This window comes from Lepisosteus platostomus, chromosome 4, assembly GCF_059453375.1.
Source record: "Lepisosteus platostomus isolate fLepPlt1 chromosome 4, fLepPlt1.hap1, whole genome shotgun sequence".
Lineage (NCBI taxonomy): Eukaryota > Metazoa > Chordata > Actinopteri > Semionotiformes > Lepisosteidae > Lepisosteus > Lepisosteus platostomus.
The window spans coordinates 45,293,162-45,313,173 of record NC_142614.1 but is presented as its reverse complement, the minus strand read 5'-3'; the positions used below and the strand labels follow the sequence as shown (position 1 = coordinate 45,313,173).

The window sequence follows — 20,012 nt, the reverse complement described above, 5'->3', positions numbered from 1 at the left end:
CCTGGAGTGAGTGTGTGTCTGTGTGTGCCCTTTAATGGACTGGCATCTCATCCAGGGTGTATCCTGCCTTGCACCCAGTAATTCCTGAGACTGGCCCCTGGCCACTGTGTCCCTCATTTGGAGCAGTGATTATTGAAAGTGTTGTGTGATGTAATGAAAAAACTATAGCATATTCATCCTTAGAAGCTGACATGCAAAGAAAGTGTGTACTCTTATGTTCACCCAATAGTGCTGTCAACTGTGATCGATAGTTAGCATTTCACTGTATAGTTCTTTCGATTAATACAGGACAGACCTATAGTATGTAGTGCCTTTAGGCATAACCTGACTTCTTGGCACTTTATGAAAGGGAAAAAGAGAAAAGGAATTATGTAGCTGTAATGTACAAGGGTGCAAAAGCAAATAAAGATTCAGTAACTCTAATTTTACTTTATTTTACTCTTTCCTACAGTACAATGACATAGACAACAGCTCTGTACACCTCACTATGTCTGGGTGATGAAATGATTTGAAACTGCAGACAGTTGTTAACAAGTGTCACAAGATTAACATAACCCCCTCACTAATGCTCACAGCCCAGTGTAGTCAAATCACTGGCATTCTCACTGCTGTGCCACTCTTTCTGTTTAGCCACAGTCCTGGGGGCTAGACAGGTATTCAGGTCACACAGAGGTATGCTGCTGGGGGATTATCTTTTCTGTATGTTGCTCATTCTCTTACATTTACCATCCAACTGCACAGATGGTTAAGGTGTAGAGGAGAGTTTTGAATATTTACAGGTACTATAGTTTGTACGCAAGAAGTATTATGTAACTACAGTATAACACCACTTTGTATTTTTGTTTTTTTGCTTATAACTCTCAACACCATAATGTAATTGTTAACATTATCCATTTCTTTGTCAATTCTAATTACTGTATTATTAGATTATGCAATTTTGCCATGACCCTATCTTTAAAAATGTATCCTCAGTAAGCAAGACTGAAAAGCTGTTAAATGCACTGTATCATTTTGCCTAGTTATGAATGATATGGTGACCAATAGTAGAATATGGTAAGATGAATCGCATGTTCTGTACAAAAAGAGCACATGATAAGTTTCTGAGTTACCAAATGCAATACGTAATTGCTATATTTCCCCATGAGGGAAAAATGTTATTCAAAATGTTCTCACCTCAGTTTTGTTGAGTAATTAATAAAACTGATATTAGTCAACATATGTCCTGCAAAATCTTTTTTATATAAAAATAACAATAATTAATGTATTGTCCATTATAAAGTTTTTTCAGCATAATTTTTGTGGTAGTATAAATTCAATAGAGGAAGTACAGATTGTTTGTGACAAGCATTATACTTTGTAAGGATTAAAGAATTTTATTAAGAATGTAATTTTTTATCCTTTACTCTGAGTAAATATGAGTATTTGATGGCTAATCATTCTGAAACTATTATAAGTTAGGCATTCTAAAAAAATACAAAGAAGTGTATTCCATGCCATGAATTAAATAAATAGTTTTTCTTTGGTATGAACTTCAAACAAATCTTGCAATCTCAACAAAATAGCAACATTTCTACTCTCCTCTTAACTTGTGAGAAAATAGGAAATCAGTATATGCCATTTCTTCTTCCAACATCCATATACTGTAATTTTCACTAACAAAGTGTGTCGTAAATTACTGTCTGCATTTTTGGTTTGAATGCTCAGTTTGTCCCAAATGATTTCTCTGAAGCTGCAAACACCATTGATATCAATAAATGTATGAAAAAACCTTAGAGGCATGACAGCATCATTTTGACATTTCTATACAAACAACCTTCCAAAGTAAAATGTTTGTCCCCTACTAACAAGAAGTGACAACGGTATGTCTCCTATGATGAGAGACTATCTCACATGGAGCAGCAAGTTCAGTTAAGGTCGAAGTATTAATTAAATGTGCATTAATGAAACTACACCTCCTTGAAAAGACTAAAGAACTAAATAACATAAGTGATCGCACACAGGCCAAGGCTGAAAATGTTTTTCCCTGGGGCGTTTGTCGTCATTCACAGTAACATGCTGGATTTGACGAATCACAACCTCAAAAATTCAGACATAGGAGAAATCTACAGACAGCCAAAGCAATGTGTAACCCCTGGGAAATATCAGCACTCTTTCTGTGACACAGAAAGGAGGGGGGGGGGGCAAGTCAAAACAATTTTTGTGCAGCTTACAACATGACAACGTGGTGTCTAATTGTAGAATCAAAATGTTGGTGCACTTCATCAATTATGATGTGCATGAAGCATGCAGATATAAGAACTGTGCAATTTGTTTGTATGCCATTAAATGCCACAAAAGGTTTCAAGATGGTTAGGCTAATTGTAGAAAGCCTAAATAACAAAAACAAAACTTAGAAAAAGAGCCACTTTGAAGTGGGCAAAAGCAAATCTAAAAGACATCTTGTACCACCATTTTTTAAAAAGAAAAATCTTTTATTATTTAAGCCTTAAAGCTACATCACATGTAATTATGACATTAAGGGAACATCATTAATAAAAATAATTACTCAAGGAAAGGGAAAGTGTTGACATGCATAATGACTGCTGTGTTGAGTAATGAAGTGCTATTAAGGAGGAACAGCAGCCTGCAGCATGTTATTACTGTCACTGAAGTCTAGGTGTTAGGCAGTCAAGTATCTATTTACAGTAAGCCAAGTGCCAAGGCTATTTTAACTGCCATATATCTACCCTTTATCAAGATAGAGGGGAACAAGGAAATTTGCTTGAAAGTTCTCTCAAGAAAAGTTTATACTGCTTCTCCACACTATCATGTCAACATTTGTCAAAGCCTATTTTGTAAACAGTAATATTACTGTGTTACTAATTACTCTGATGGAAAATAATAGGCAGCATTGGGTACTAGGCAGCTGACTGTACTGTATACATGTAGTACTGTACTCTATGAAAATTTTGGATATATGCATTTATGATGTTTTAAAAAATATATGTACCTACAAAATTACCCCAAAATGGAATATGGAGTACCCTATCACTATTATTATTGAATTTATAATTTTGTCTTTGGTGATCATTTTTTGTAAATGTTTTCAAGCTGTTCTAATTATATATCCACTTACTGCATGACAACAACTTGAGAGTTTCAGCCCAAGAGGTGGCATCTTGCTCAGTATGTGTACAGACCTATCTGAAAGATCCCCATCATAAACACTTCTTCATACCAGACTGAAATGTCAGATTTTCTCAAGACGACTGCCTATGCTTCAGTTTGATTCTTTGATTACACATAGAAAATTGTATGACACGTTGGTGTAAGATCACTAATGACTGTGACTGTGGATGTTGTACAAATTTAAAATAACCAATTACAACGAAGGAAGAGCCCCATCTACAGCACATAGAATTACAGTAACTTAGCACACTGACAAGCTCCTGCCCATGGAAACAGCCATTTGTGAACATTTCTAACTGGGATTTAGTTTTTTCTCAATCAATCAAAATATAGCTTACCATAGCCTCTATTGTTGCGCAGTATCCATTTGCATCTCCTGCATGTTTAACTCCAATTTGTATTTGAATTATTTTTTTTAATGGCAAAATCCTGACCATAATGATCACATGGCTGAATTACCTACAGTAGATATTATTGCACATCATATGAAGAGTAAAAAATGCACAGAATCATAATGACTGTATTCCTACAAAGGTTCCTTGATCTTTAGCGTTAGCAACAAAACTTCCGTGACTCTCCTCACTTGCTGCTATCTTGACACACACCCCCACCCTCTCTTAGCATGATAGTCTTGTGGCACAAAATCAAAGAATGAGTAAATGACACCTCATTACCCTGCAGGAATGGATAACAACATACATTGACAATGATGTATTATAGTATTCATCCACAATACCACTGTATTTAAAGGGGGTATCCAGTGCAACACAAATATCCAACAGACTTTAGCAAACTGCAGTTTATTTTAAATACACGGAACCTATGATGTCACTATGATAATCACATGCTCCAAAATGTCTCCATAATGCAGAAACTTGTTCCCTCAGTGTAGCCTCCTGAGCCACAAAAGACATCTTCTGTTACTGGCAATATTCTTTATTCATAAATTTTATCTTACATCCTTTATCCTTTATACAGTAGTTAAATGCTATATAGTCACCTTGCAGTACAGCCCTTTGTATAAAAATGTTAATGAATGTGACATACTGTATTGCAATGTATTGATTTGTGAGACCCCTGTAGTGTTTCTGAACAGATGCTTTAGTACTTCCATGATGGCAGAAGTGGGCGTGATGCGTCAGACTGCTTCAGTACAAGTACCTCTTCCTTTTCTTTGTGGTACAGGAGGCTACACCAGAGAATCATTTTTGAGACTGGTGATGTAACACTGTGGGGATGTTCTGGAGCAGGCTATCATCGTACAGTACAATGACATCACGTGTCATGCAGTTTTATACATGCAGTTTTGTGTTGTACTTTCCCTGTCGACAAGTTCATTCAAACCCTAATATTAGGTGGAGTAGTGGCGTGAATTGAATTAATGTATTTTATTGGCATAACTCACTCAGATGAGGAGAAGGGCAGAGAGATTAGATTAAACAAACTTTAATTGAAAACTCCATTTAAGGGTACCCTCTATACAATATATTAAATTTAAAATATTTGCCCTTTCATCTCAAGTTCATTATATAAACCTCCCCTTCCCCATGGATTGAGGTGTTCATCATGAGAAACGTCCATTAAAGAGAAAACGGTCAAGAATGAATTGGGTTCACTTCACATCATGTACTTTTAAATGAAACAGTGACAATTATGATCACATACAGGACCTATTAAGTTTTATTAACATTTATTTACATAAGGCATCAGCTGAAAATGTTGCAGACTATCAGTCATTTCAATCACCATGTAACTAAATTCTCAATTCTCCAAAAACAGAGGCTGAAACTTTAGTTTTTTGCAAACAGATGAAAAGGTGAAAGGCTTACCTTTGACCCATCCAGGCTGATTATTCTGTAGACATTTCTTGTGCTGTCATAGAAGTAGGAGACGGTAACAGCATGCTTGCTGGTTGGAACCCAGTTCTTTTTGGTGTTGGGGTCAATTTGGAAGACATGAGCTCGGGTGCTGTAGATGGGCTGCTCCCTGAGAGGAAGAAAGTAGAAGTGATGAATCTGGTTCGGCCGCAGGATTGTAGCCTCACAGAGCCCTGCAGGGGTCTCGGAGCTTCCCCTAGTTTGGCAAACCACCTCCCCTTGCATTGTCGGCGTGGGTCTCTTCAATTTAGCCTTCAAAAAGTAGGGAAACTTGACAAGAGACCACAGGGCGGCACACAAACTGAACGAGCACCCACACACGCAACAAATTATAGAGCCTTAAAGCTGAGACAGTGCTCTTAGCCACTTGAATGGAAATGCCAGCTGTGTAGTCAGACGAGGGTTGCAAACTAAATATAGAGCTCTAGAAACAGTAATCTGCCAGAGTCCCACCCCCAGTCTGTTCATCTTGGTGTCGCACCGGCCTTCCTCTACATAGGACAATGTCAGCTTTCAGAGAAAACCCAATTCAAATGTTCAAGTCAAGAAGAGGAGGAGTTAATCTTTGAGTCCCCTTGGGAAAATTAGCTCACAAGCAAGTATGCATGCGGACAAGGGAAAAGAGAAGAGAGGGCAAAAAAGTCAACAGTGTCTACTCAGTCTAGTGGATCTATGACAAAACGTGTTGAAAGTGGTTAAGCCAGGTGCCAGGTCATAACTACTGTACACACTGGTTGTCAATCCATCAGTTTCCTTCAATTTCATGAGCACCTGAGGGCTGAGATTTTTTTTCTCCCTTTCAAAAACAACAAATGAGGAGCTCAAAGGCTACTGAGTCCCACTAGTCCTACAGCCTGCCAGCAGAAGCACAGCCTTTGGGAATCAAAAATCAATAGCACAAGCTCCTCTCAGGGGTGACAGCACACATCTGAAGACATAATGCCAGCACTGATTGTGCCGCTTCAATTCTCAGAAATCAGCAAAGGCAATTTCAATTTTACAAGCTAATTTCCAAATGTTTTATAAGGGCTGAGTCCCCCCGGGGTACTGTGGCTAATATTAAAGTTACAAAAACATGTGGGCTCAACAAACATCTCTGACAATCTCAAATATATCATGAACATTACTAGAAAAGAATAGTGAATTAAAAAATGTTCTGCCCAGTGAATTTATTGATAGGGCATTCATAAATCTCTTAAAGCATGAAATGCATGCTCATTGACAAAATAAAACTTAATTTATGTAATACCGTGAGCTACAGAGATTTTCATCAGTGTTCAATATGATAAAAACATCAGTTCACAAAAAAACACACCTTTTGTGTTTCTGTTATTTATTCTTCTCAGAAAAATCTTAATATTAAACAAAACTGTATTACATTCTGTGAAATTATCAAACTCAGTACACTTGTGCTGCAACCTTTCTAAACCTGAAGTACAGTAAAAGTAGTCAAATTAATAGTATAAAAATGGTGTTAATGTAGTGTTTTCTAGAGCACAGTAACAAAGTTATGGCTGTTATTTCAAAGGCAGTTTTTAAAATTGTTATTAAGGACACCTTTTCCCCACTACAGTTACAGGTTTGAAGAGATTACACAGCAGCCAAGCTTTTAAAGCAGATAGAGGTATTGTAAATTAATTTTAATCAGAAACGCAGGATCTCACTGGAATCAACTAAATATGGAATAGAAAACCTTATCCTAACCTATCATGCTTTTAACATGATTAAATGGGGGGGGGGGGAGGAGCACGATTATCATCCACCCTAAAATTACTAAAATAAGTACCCTTACAAAGGGAAAGAAGAAACAGCATACATCAAGCTCAATGATGTGAAAACCTGACTCAGACACAACTGCAGCTAACACTAGCATGGCCCAAGACACAGACAACACAACTGCAGTACCATGAGTTATTTCCCTTGCCTCCCTTATACACCAGTATATGCCCCCTAGGCAGGCATTTTCTCCCATGAAACTTCATGAATCAAAAGATTAAACTTCCCAGGGCTCATGCAAAATACCATTTCAGTTTCTTGTCTACGTTGACTGTACATCTTCCCATGTCAGCAACTACACATGTACTAACAAATTATATTATACTACGTTATCTCGTATTTACCAGCCTAAATGCAGGAGATTTTTCATTGACCAGGTAAAGTGGGCCACAGCATCGGAAAATGTAGGTAGGCGATTTCAACATCTCCCCACGTGGACTCTGTCCTATTCCCAAAATTGAATAAATAATGCCAACCCAGAGTTTCTAATCAGCTGCCATCGCTGCAAGATATTCAGTAACAAAGTAACAAGCTAGTAAGGGATTGTAGGATTTTCAAAGGCAGCAGCACATGGGAAAGCAGATAGGGAACTTCTTACAGCGCAGAAGAAGCAGTATGTCATTTGTCAACATCAAAGCCTCCTTGCATAATTCCATCCATTTTCTAACCGCTTCATCCAATTCAGGGTCGTGGGGGAGCCGGAGCCTTCTTTGCATAATTGAAGTGATTCATTCAGTAACATTCACTACAATTTAACAATGAAATGAATTAAATGAAAAATGGCTTTAGACAATGCTGCAAAGCGCTTAAATACATTTATCAATATCTAATTTTCATGGTTCACCAAAAGTTACCGTTGGTCATTTCTTCATGATTTTGCAACCAATGGCATTTTTCGTCCTGTTCACAGTTCGGGAAAGGGACAGCCACAATGTCCAATTAATGTCACGGGTCGTATTCTTGACCTGTCTCTGGTTAATCTTGCCAGCCAAGGTTATAACTGAAACAGAGCCATTTTGAGCTACTCTGCTAGTACAGTTTCTATTACATTTATTGATCCAAGGGCCCCTCAAGCCTCTTTTTCTGGTCCCACTAAATGAGAGTCCACAACATGGCGTTTTGTTTCTCAAACAAACAAAACCCTTTTGAGTCGTTAATACACTCACACTTCATTTTAGTCTGTGTCTTTTGGTCTGGGTTCCCCTTGAGCTAAATGTAGTTCAGATTACTTTTGTACATCCCTTCCAGGGTTTTGAATACCCAAATCACATTTTCACAAAAGTCTTCTATGTCCCAGGCTAAATAGACTGCATTCTTTTAAGCTCTGAAGAGTAGGAAATAACTTCATCTGTAGCAATTATTCTGCTTGTGGTTTTTTTTTAACTCTTATGGGGAGAAGTGTTGTTTTTATTGATTATTCCTGTATCCTGTAAATATAAATGTGCATTGCAGAAACATGGAAAAATATAGAGCAATTTGTTTGTAGAAACTCAGAATTTTATTCCCTGGGGAATTCTCATTTCACTCACATTATACAAAAGGCAGTTCAAATAATTTTAGATCACAGTGAAGAAAACCATAGAAATGACCCAAACTCGTAACAGGAGTATCTTTAAAGTGACAATGAAATTTGATGTACAGGTATGCCATTTTTGTGTTATAATTTCCATTGATTATTTCAGTTTTGTGATGTTTTCAGTAAGGAAACAGCAAATTAAATGTAGTATGATACCCTGTGTATTAGTGAATCATGTATAAAAGATGTAGTAGGAAACCTAGCAAGACCTGTCACAATACTGAGGATCATGAAATTGTTGAACTGCAGCTACCAGATCATGAGTTTGTATTTAAAAATACACCAGACAGAAAACTATCAATTCACATCATTCTCTAGCTGTACATCACAGAGACATTTACCCAACTGAAATTTGGTCCTGTCCCAAGATACATTAAATGGGAAATTTTCTTGAATGGTCTAAAAACATTAACACATTCTTCAACAAAACATGATGTTACTGCAATCATCAGCATTTTTACCTACAGTAATCAATATATATTTCTTGTGTCTTTGGCTGGAAATCGAGCAAGACCTACTGTATGTACAGTAGTATTTAAGGCAGTGTGTTAAAACTAATGTTCTACAAAGAAATAAAGAAACTATTTAGTTGAAAACCCAAACAACAAAAGCTTTTTTCAAAACCAATGAATACTGTAGCTATTAACTAATCAAGGACAGTGCCCTTCCGAACCTCTGAGTAGAAAAGTAATAAAGATATCTTTAAAAAGTAATAAGATATTTTAAATATAGAGCCTGTTTAAGAGTGCACTTCAAACCAGGATATCTAAGGGAATATTTTATGCGTACACAGTACCAAAAATGTGTTAACGTAGCTGGCTGTTATAAAGATTTGCATGAAAGAGTGTAAAAGTACAGCTCTAAGAGCTTCAGATGTAATTGATGTAAAAATACTTCAAATATAATACTGTTAATCTGAATTACTTTACATTCATCCATTTTCTAACCTCTTGCCGAAGACTATTCCGGCAAGCAACAGGCACAAGGTAGAATAGTGTACACCCTGAATGGAATGCCAGTACATACAGCACACACACAGACGTAAGCATGCACACCTTCCCACCAGGGCCAATAACTCCCCAAGCCAATTGCCCTATCAGTATGTCGCTGGGTTGTGGAAGAAACCCAGAGCACCCAGAGTAAACCCACGAGAACATATGGAGAACATACAAACTACACAAAGATAGTACCCTAGAACCAGAATCGAACGCAGTCCCCCAGCACTGCATTCTAGGAATTTCTAGGACGTAATTTTCCAAATGATCTACATTCAACAACTGCACAAACCGCAAACCACAGGAATATCCATTTAAAGAGGCTGTGGAGAAAATGGACACAGATCAAAACCTTCCAAAACAGATCAGAATGGATGATGAGGAATACTTCACTATCGATGCAATTTTATGATGTGATATAATGGTCTTTTAAAGTTTCAACTTTTTTTAAAGGACATGTTGGCAATATATTCCTGCATAGATTTTTCTTATTAAGATTGAAAAACATAACAGAGATACTGCATTTGAAACCAAGACTTGCTAACCACATACTGAGAGCTCACTCATGCATGAAATTAAAACATTTCCAATCAGTATGTCCACAGGGTAAATGGTCAGCCTGATACACTGTAATGGATTGTTATTACTGCGAATAAGTGGCTTTCTGAGTAGCAATATGTATAAATTGTCCCAACAGGTTATATATCTCTTTTGTCACAAGTTTAATACAGTTACAGAAACACCAGATTAACAGGTGTTTTATCATTATCAGGGTATTCACTTCATTTACAACAGTACTGAGACAGGAACATTAACAGGAAGTTTAACTTTTGAACAAAATGAAAACTCTGGTAGGCAGTACTGTAATGCAGTGGTTATCATTGCTGCCTCGCAGCACTGGGGTTCTGAGTTCAATTCCACACCTGGGGTGCTATCTGTGTGGAGTTTGCATGTTCTCCCAGTGTTTACATGGGTTTCTGCCAGGTTACACCTCTTTCTTCCCATAGTCCAAAAACATTAGTTCATTGGCTTTTAGGAAAACAGGCCTTAAATATGAGTATGTATGGTACATGTCTGTTTTTGTGTCTGGCTATGGACTGGCGTCCCATCCAGGGTGTACCCTGCCTTGTGCCCACTGCTTGCAGGGATAGGCTTTAGCTGCCCCTGCAACCCTGAATTGGAAGATTGGAAAATGAATTGATGGAAAATTGTGTTGTTATACAACATAGACATCAAAGAGAAAAGGGAAATACAGAATGTATCCCTGTCCCTAAAGCAGCATGGTTTATCCCAGTTCGCAATGTCTAAAGATCTTTAAAGGAAATGAAAATGATGAAAATGACTGAAGCTGAAGAATTAAACTACCTTTGGCTTATGACTAAACGGGTCATCTTAATTGAATGGATTATTGAAATAATTTGAATTCTGAACACTTTGCCAGTAAAGCATATGTCATTATTCTGAATAACCTGATGCAAAAGTCACAAGTAGTGGTATTAAATATAGGCAACAGATGATTTCAAACTAATCCACACAGATCCTGGTACCAAATCCAGCATCCATATGCTACATATATACTGATGTATTGAGATATTTATTTAAAATATGTATGACTCAAACATTGTGCTAAGCCAACCATAAAACTCTCTTTTTAACAACATTCACCAATGGCTCTAAAATGAGGCAAAAACAAATACGAATGCTCTTTAGTAAGAAAGTCAATTAACATCAAGCCTTTGCAAAGTTATTCCTCTTGCTCCACATATTTGGAGAAAGAGTCTTCTCCACATAATGACATCCTTAAAAGATAAAAAATTTAAAGAACAGTTACTATAATACATCTATAATTTGATTAAACCAAGAATATGTTAAGTGCAAGATTTTGTATGCAACACTTACTGTATATGCTATCTGGTAAGATTGTTAATGTCTAAAATGAGAACTGTAAAACACTGCACATTCACACATTTTTTTAAACTATTTTTTTTACCCTTTTTTCTAATGAAGCTTAGGCTTAGTCATGTCATTTGCCAAACTGCTTTATACCACTACAGTATAGTGTCCCCACCACAATACTGGGGCATTAGGACCCACACAGACTGCAGGGTGGGTCCCTCCCGCTGGTCCCACTAACACCTCTTCCAGCAGCGACCATGGCTTCCCAGGAGGTCTCTCATCCAGGTACTGACCAGGCTCAACCCTGCGTAGCTTCAGGAGGTAGCCAATTGAGAGCTACAGGGTGATATATACAGTAGTAGCTGCTGGTGCTTAGGTTAAGTGTTAGTGCTATTTTAAGATTAGGGTTCCCAATCCTAATCTTGAAGGCCCATGCGACTGCTGGTTTTCATTCCAGCGGAGCTTAATTGCTTAATTGAAACCTTAAATGAACTAAGAAGGCACTTGATTGTAATTTTATATGACGAGCTGGGAGATGCTGTTAAATTGGTGTCATTTGGCCAATAATGAGCAGATTTAGGTAATCAATGACACACTGGCATTCCAGGAACCTGGTCTACAAGAATATGGCATTTAGCCTGAAATCCGATAGTTTCATAGTTCCTGCCAAATACCCTTTGGATGTGCACCTACGTTTAGCTTCTAATGGTTTGTATTGAGGCTTAATTTCTACAATTAAATTACAAATTAACTGCCAAACTCTCAAAGACCAAAAATGTCTCCATGTTTTCGCTTTTCACATCTAAATACCTTAAACATAAATGAAAGTTTTAATTTAATTTCTGATTTCCTTTTCTTAGTCAGCTACTGTACTTCCTACCTAGATAATTACAGTACAACTAGTAAATGTGAAGCAAAAGCTTTGAAAATCTCTGTTGCTTTTTGATACTTTGGGGGTTGTGTCACCCTAGTAAAATGATATATTAAAGAGATTAATTTGTGAATGAGGTACTGCATGAAAATGCCTATTCCCTAAGAGCTTTCACACGCACAAAACTCTTGTAAAAGCCAGTATGCGTGTGGAAAATAAAGCGTTCCACTTTTTAATACCCTCTCCGATGTGACAGATAAATGCGTTGACCCACAGGGTGGAGAGAGGCCTGTGTGTCACTGCGTTAATGTCACCTGTGCAATCTGTCGCTTTGCACCCTAGAGTCACCCCCCTCCCCCTCCCCAGAGTTTCTTTAAATTCCACTCGTAGCTGGCAGCAGGGAATTTCACTGTCGCCAGTCCTGCTTAGCTGCTCTGCATTTAGAGGCTTAAAAGGGGTTATCTTTAATTTATTTTTATTACGATAAGGGCGAATATGGCTGAAATTTAATCTTGAAATGATTTTACACTAGAAGCATGTGTTCAAATGATTAAATGGCGTTAATATGAAATGCATTCATAAGTCACAGGGTATTCTTCGGCTGTTCACATGACTTCCCTGGTCATCTAGAATTCAATATGAGTGGCCACTTACTGCAAAAGTGTTGCTGACTAATGCTAACCAATGCTTGTTATTTTAAAGAAAGAAAAGTTGACACAATTGCATCACTTATAGCATTTGGTGATCACAACAAAAGAAGCACAAAAGAGTAGAGAAAATCGGGGACTTCTGCATTGTCTCCGTTCTTTCGGGAACACAATTCTGGTTTTGTAACTTGCTGTGGTACACTCACATGTAACCAAATGGGAAATACTTTAAATCTGTTGTCTGTAAAGGTTTAAGAGCTGTCATTTGTAAAATCTTTCCTTCCAAGTAATCCATACTTTCTTTTTTTATAATAACTTTCAAATATAACATTGTGAAGATAATCAGTTCATTGAACTGTCCGTTTACTTGGTAAATGTTGCTTACCTGTTTTCTTTCATTCAGTTACCTTGTTATATGTTGCAAACAAAACAACAGATCTCTAGAAATCTGTATATTCATCCTATGATGGAAGCATGGGGCTTTAGTGATTTTAAGAAGTGGGATTTACCTTACATGGACTAAAAAGGAAAGATTCTCAGCTATTGGAACAAATGGTACCACAGATCTCCCTGTTGTCCAGTTCAGCATATACAGTACTGTACTGTATCTGTTTTGTGGGGCTAAGCATAGCAGTCTCTCTGGCTTCACTTTAGTAATCAATTCTGAAAAGTGATATACAGTATTTGAGATGTAAAATGATTAACCTTATAGGAACTGTAAAAACAGGAAAACGGGTCAAGCTCTGTACTGTCAGCCGTTTTGTTTAGTATCAGTATTAATCTTTTAGGACACATCTATTCACATTTCATTACATTTGTTCAGAAGTAAAAGGTTAAATAGCTACTCATCAAAAAAATGTATTTCCCTTTCCATTAGGCTTTTTTGGTATCCTGTCATTGCTTAGTAAACACTGTAGTTTTGAAGGACAAATACATGCTTGTCAGACTCAAGGATCAACAGTGGCTCACTACTGACAAAAATGGATGCAGAATAGAGTTTCCCTTCCATTCTGGCTTGCCTTTCTGGATGACAAAGTACCGGATCCCCACAAATAGGAAGCTTTCTCATTTAGAACTCTATTTAGGAATCCCAACTCTTCTTTTTGTTGTATATTACGATGAAGGAACTATCAACTCTTTCAAAACGCTGTAAACCAGGTTTATTTTAAGGGACCACGGTTACTGTATAACCAGGTGCCCTATAATGGCACTACTTGACAAGACTGTGAAATCTGTTATCTTTCTTTTGTGGGATGAAACATTCAATATTTCCTCAAAGCACTTTACTTAAATATCCATTTAATAAACTGCTCCTTGGTTGAACAAAAAAAAAACTAATCAGCTTTTCTTAAGTAAATTAACCCATGTTGACACTGCACTGTGGTTTAGAGTTCAGCAGTACAGACTTAATACCTCAGATTAAGTCCTGGACTTCCTGATTGACGATTCTTTTGTACTTGACAGTTTCATCAGATAAGGAAATGCACTTCCGATTGCACATGTTATTTTAATTTTTAAACATGCGGAAATTTTAAATGCAAAAACTCAAAGAGAACAATAACACAACAGTACATCCATCCAATACAGGCTTTATCCAATACAGGGTCTTGGGAGAGCCAGAGCCTATCCTGTCAAGCACACTACAGTACATAAACAAGATCAATCACAAAAAAACAAAAAGGGGTGCCAATGCATACGTTCTGATCAGTTGTAAATATATTAAATGCGGTGGTTGTGTCTTTTTTCGCTAGTGGAGCCTAAATTGAAATGGGCAATGTTTAAATAGATTAATTACATAAACTGTAATTTTACAAGGTTAACTCAAGAATTAAGCACATTTGAGAATGTTTATTGAGGACTTGGGCGTAGTGAAATTTGGTTTAACCTGCTTGGCTGAGTACCAGTCCCCTGGCTATAGGACGAGGAGGCTGGGACCCCCACACAGAGGGAGAAGTGACCAAGGGGCAGCTGTAAAGGTGGAGATGGGGTGGAGGAGGGATGCATAAGATAAATATGAAAAGAGAATTTTACTTACAGTGTTATACAGTAGGTTTTTGGGAAATGACGTCAGGAATGGCTATGATTTGGAATAGCTGATATGAAAGTGTCATCAGTCCACATCTCTTTGGGTAAGGACAACATTTATTACTTTCACCGTTATTATAATAACAGTTTTCTTGTATAGGGAAAAAAATGTCTTTCGTAATGTTTTTATAAATTGTTTTGGGAGTATACACAGCTCAAGAAAAAATGAAGCACCACTTCCATGGACAGATTATGGAAGAGTTCCGAAAGAAACACTTTGGGATTGAAAAGAAAATAGTAACAGAGAGACCCTGGGACAAGCGAGGAAGGACTCCTGTACAAATGGGAAAACTGTATTTTAAATGCATTAATTGTCTTACTGCTACTGAAAAGATTCTTTCTGTGAGCTAATGGGCCACAATGATGGGCCTTGACGGCCTTCCAAAAAGATAAAAATATCTTTGTATGGTGTGTTTTGTAAAGACAAGAGCAAGGGATTTGTTATACAAGAGGAATGAGGCGTAAGAGGGAGCAGATGACTATTTAAAGACTATTAAAAGCAAAAGAATATTAAAACAGCAGAAATAATTGATTAAAATGACATTGTTTCATCCCTTTTATATTTACTCAGACTCATTGTCACTGGAAAGATATTTTAAGTACAAGGAAAGTGCTGAGGTCAAATATACATCAGACTAGCCAGGTATAATTCATCCTGTGACACAGTGTACAGTGGTTCTGAAAACCGAGCCTGTTGTTTGTAGCTTTGTTTCTGGCACTGTATTTCTCAGGCAGACCAAAGATCCTTAGATCTTTTTAAGCAAAACAAAAATAAACACACTTGAGAGTGAATGTTAAAAGGTAAAAACCATCAACAATTATCCCTCATTCTGGAAAAAAGTAAATTATTACTATTCTTTCTATTTATGTGTTCTTTCGCTTTATGATTATGTGGCATCGTTATGTGTCAGCAGAAAAAAAGATTTTTAGTCTAAAAAGACTATTTTTATAAAGAGATTTTTTACCCATCAGACATTAGAAAAGACTATATGTTAGTATACACATTATTCCCTCCAAATATTTGCTGAGAATTAAATTTAAGATTTTTATATTGTTAAGGGTGGCATGGTGTTGCAGTGGCTAGCATTACTGCCTTGCAGCGCTGGGGTCCTCAATTCAATTCCAGACCTGGGGTGCTACTGTATATCTGCATGGAGTTTGCATGTTCTCCCCATATTCACGTGGGTTTCCTCTGGATGGTCCGGTTTCCTCCAACAGTCCTAACATACACAGGTAAGTTCATTGATTTCTGGGAAATATGGCCATAGAAGAATGGACTGGTGTCCCATCCAGGGTGCAATCCTACCTTGGATTTAGCTCTGCGACTACCACTAGGAACAAAGTGGTTATTTAAAAAGAATGGAAGGAATTTTGTATAATTGTGTTTGCAAATGTCTGTACTGTATGTCTGTAGCACAAGCCCATTTATTCTATGTATTCTATCAACCAGGTTCAGTACCCAGCTATTATTTTGCCATATGAAATGATTGTGACCCAGTGCTGATCATAGCTTTAACTTGGCAATGTTTTTGCCCATTTCTGAAATCCATATGAATCTTTGTATGCTCCATTTGCTTTCCATTGGGTTTAGGAACTGAAAAGATATGCTCTCAAGCATTAAGATAACAGGAGAAACTGAGCTGAAGGAAGCTCTGCCACAGAAACTAAAATTGTTTAAAAAGGTACCTGAAAAATTTTCCCCATATCAATTATGAAAGATACTTTTAAAGACGTAAAAAGAAAACTTTTTAAGTATTAATATACTACAGTGTTCTCTTCGTTCAAACTCATTAAGATGGTATACAAAAAGCTCAGGACAGTACCGTGTGACATTTGCAAGAATACTGTATACATAGGGAATAACCATATCTTCACTACTGAAAAAGAGGCTTAAGTACTGCCTGTACTGTAAATGTTTCGCCAGAATGGAGAAATGACATTAAGAATATATGTCAAAATGTATTACTTTAATTTCTCTTTGCCCAAGCTTAATGAATTAAACAGAATCATTATTATACTAAAATGGAACAATAAATTGCTAACAAATCAGGATGTTTTAAAGGAAATAAGTTTAGATAAAATGCAGAACACCTAACTATACATACCTAAATTTTGATTGTTCTTAATATAATGTATCCAACAGTGTATCAAAGTTTAAGTTTTAGTTAACTTCGTTTAGTGAACTTTCAGGGTTCACTAAAATGGAATTTGAACAATGTATTAATGGAAGGAATCTAGTCTTAATTTGATACATTCTGTTCCTTGAAAGAATAAGAAGCCATGACACAAGAAGGCAAAGCCAGAAATTTCTTAAATGAGCATGTCATTTGTGGAATAGATAACACTACCCCAAACCACATGGCAACAATGAGAGAACAACCTGTCAGTACTTTGTCCTAGCCTTATCATAGTATTGCATAGGAAGTCTTTATGGAGCGTACTGAAGAAGAGCTCTGTTTGTATGATAATTTCCCAAACGCACTTGAAAAGTAACCCCTGGAGAAAAAAATAAAGCCATTTACTGTTTCTCACCTGTACGCAACATCTTTCAATCCACAATAGAAGTGAGAGACACAGATTAAGGAACATTATGTATTAACCAAACAGTTGTTTAAAAAAAACCTAAGCTTTCCCTTTAAAAACCCTTACGTGTTTCAATAAATAATATTGCAGCATGGATGGGATAGTTTCCACTGTGCCGGAAAAAAGGCAGATGTTCTCGAGAAAGATTCGCCAAATGGAGTCATCTTTCCACTCTCAGGCTGTAGTGGTTGAGTCCATTTGGAAAGTAGCTGCCTGCACAGAAGTCCACTCTCAGAATCTAGTGCTTTCAATCTTCATTTAAAGCAAATAAATGAAGTGGACTAACTGTGTGGACAACCCTGAGCATGCCAAAATACATGTAGTGCATCCATCCATCCATCCATTTTCTAATCGCTTCTTCCACCTCAGTGCTGTGTGGGAGCCCAGCAAGCAACAGGCACATGGCAGTGTACACCTTGGATGGGATGCCAGTTCGTCACAGGGCAGACACAGACTCAAATTTCCACACTCTTACACCAGGGCCAATCTTTCTAGTAGAAAATTAAACAACTAGTGTTTTTGGACTGTGAGAAGAAACAGGTGCACCCAGAGAAAACCCACGCAAACACAGGGAAAACATATAAACTCCATGCAGACCGCACCCCAGGTCCAAAATTGAACCCATGGCCCGAAATGCTAAATACTGCACTACTGTGCCTTCCCCACCGCAACAGGCATTTTCGGCAGATGAAAATCCTAGCAGATATGCAGAGAAAAACCTTTTAAAGCAATACAAAAGAGTCTAACTGTCTTCTTCTAAAACTGTAAATGTGTTAGCTGCCCAGCTAAGGATAGCTGCACTCAAGATGAATCTTGGTGACATCATTTTACAAAAAAACACACCCAGGTGTAGAATCCTTATTAAAATTACTGTCATTAAAGCTCTTCGCATTTAAATAGTATTAATCTTTCGGAAATTAATACTATAGTGTGGGAGCGGATTATGCTCGACTACAGCACTACTGGCATGTTAATCTGAGGGACCAGTATGATGAAAATGACTCAATCTAATCAATACCAGCCCAACGGAAATCTCCCCAGGGGATGTGCACAGCTTGAGTACAGCTCAGGGCACTAAAGCTGCTTGCTTTGCCTCGTTAATTAAACTGCACCCATGGACAAATGAAGTAGAAAACAAAATGCTACTGAACAGAAAATGAATCACAATAAATGATGAGTTTTGTTGCCAGAATATTGCATGACAGTGAAATCCTATACAGTTCTATAAGTATTGGTAGGCTATTTAACAGAAATTCCTAAGTCCTATAACTATACCTCCTCCCTCTTCTTTTGAGTGTCTTGTTTAAAATGTTTCTATCCCCCAATCTACTATTATTGCCACAGTTTACAGACCACCCAAACCCAGTGGAGTCTTCTTAGGTGAGTTTGCTGATTTTCTCTCATTCTTATCCCTTAAATTTAAAAGGATCCTTATTCTAGGGGACTTTAATATACACATTGATTCAACCTCTTCCAGTCTGGCTAAAGACTTCCTTTCTCTTTTGGGATGCTTTGACCTTACTCAGTTTGTTTGTACCCCTACACATAACAAAGGACACACCTTAGATCTAATTATTGCAAATGACTCCTTTGTCTCCCACTGCTCTTCCCTTGATCTAGGCCTCTCTGACCACTTAGCCATTCTCTTCAATCTGGAATTACCTGTTTCTAACACTTCCCCCTCACGCTCTGTAAATCAATTGATCACCCAAGGTTTGCAAATTCTGTTCTGTCCTCCTTATCCTGTTTCTCTTCCTCTGACCCTCTAGAGGACAAAATACAGTTACTTGACAATGCTCTTTTATCTACCCTCGACACCTTTGCCCCTTTAAAAACTCGAACCATCTCCTTCTCTCGCCCTGCCCCATGGTACAATGACCATCTGCGATTCATGAAGGCAGCCTCTCGCAAACTTGAGCGTAGGTGGCGTCTTTCCGGCCTAAATGTACATTATCAGGCCTGGAGAGATTACTTATCTGATTATAAGGTTACTATAGAGTCTGCTAGATCCACCTACTTCTCTCACATCATTGAAAATCACCAAAACAACCCCAGACATCTTTTCTCCACCATCAACAGACTGCTCAAGCCAAACTGCCCTACCACATTACCTGCCTCATCACAACTTTGCAACACATTCTTAGATTTCTTTAGTTCTAAGATTGACAACATCCGGCATCACATTCTCTCCACTACGGATATAATTTCCATACCTCCTCCCTCCTCATCCAACTTTTCTGGTTCCCGTCTCTCCAACTTCTCACTTCTTGACTCAGCATCCCTAAACAAACTAGTTACGTGCATGAAACCCACCACATCTATTTTAGATCCCATTCCCACCACTTTATTCCAGTCCTGTTTCTCTTCTCTCTGTCCCATTGTCCTCAATATAATACATGAATCCTTGAGCACCGGCATTGTACCAACGGTCCTCAAAACTGCTGCTATTACCCCCGTGCCAAAGAAGCCTAACATGGCTCTCGACAATCTTAACAACTTTCGTCCCATCTCCAACTTACCCTTTCTCTCTAAAATTCT

The 20,012-nt window shown here is 37.6% G+C and overlaps 1 protein-coding gene across 3 annotated transcripts in view; it reads right to left on the bottom strand.

The window, feature by feature from the left end:
- homer1b (homer scaffold protein 1b) overlaps nt 1-20,012 on the bottom strand; it is a 105,456-nt gene that overhangs the window by 40,719 nt on the left and 44,725 nt on the right. For all 3 annotated transcript variants that reach the window (XM_088629598.1, XM_088629599.1, XM_088629600.1), the window contains exon 2: nt 4,998-5,154. In XM_088629598.1, coding sequence (XP_088485724.1) covers nt 4,998-5,154 — 157 coding nt within the window. The remainder of the gene's footprint in view (nt 1-4,997; nt 5,155-20,012) is intronic.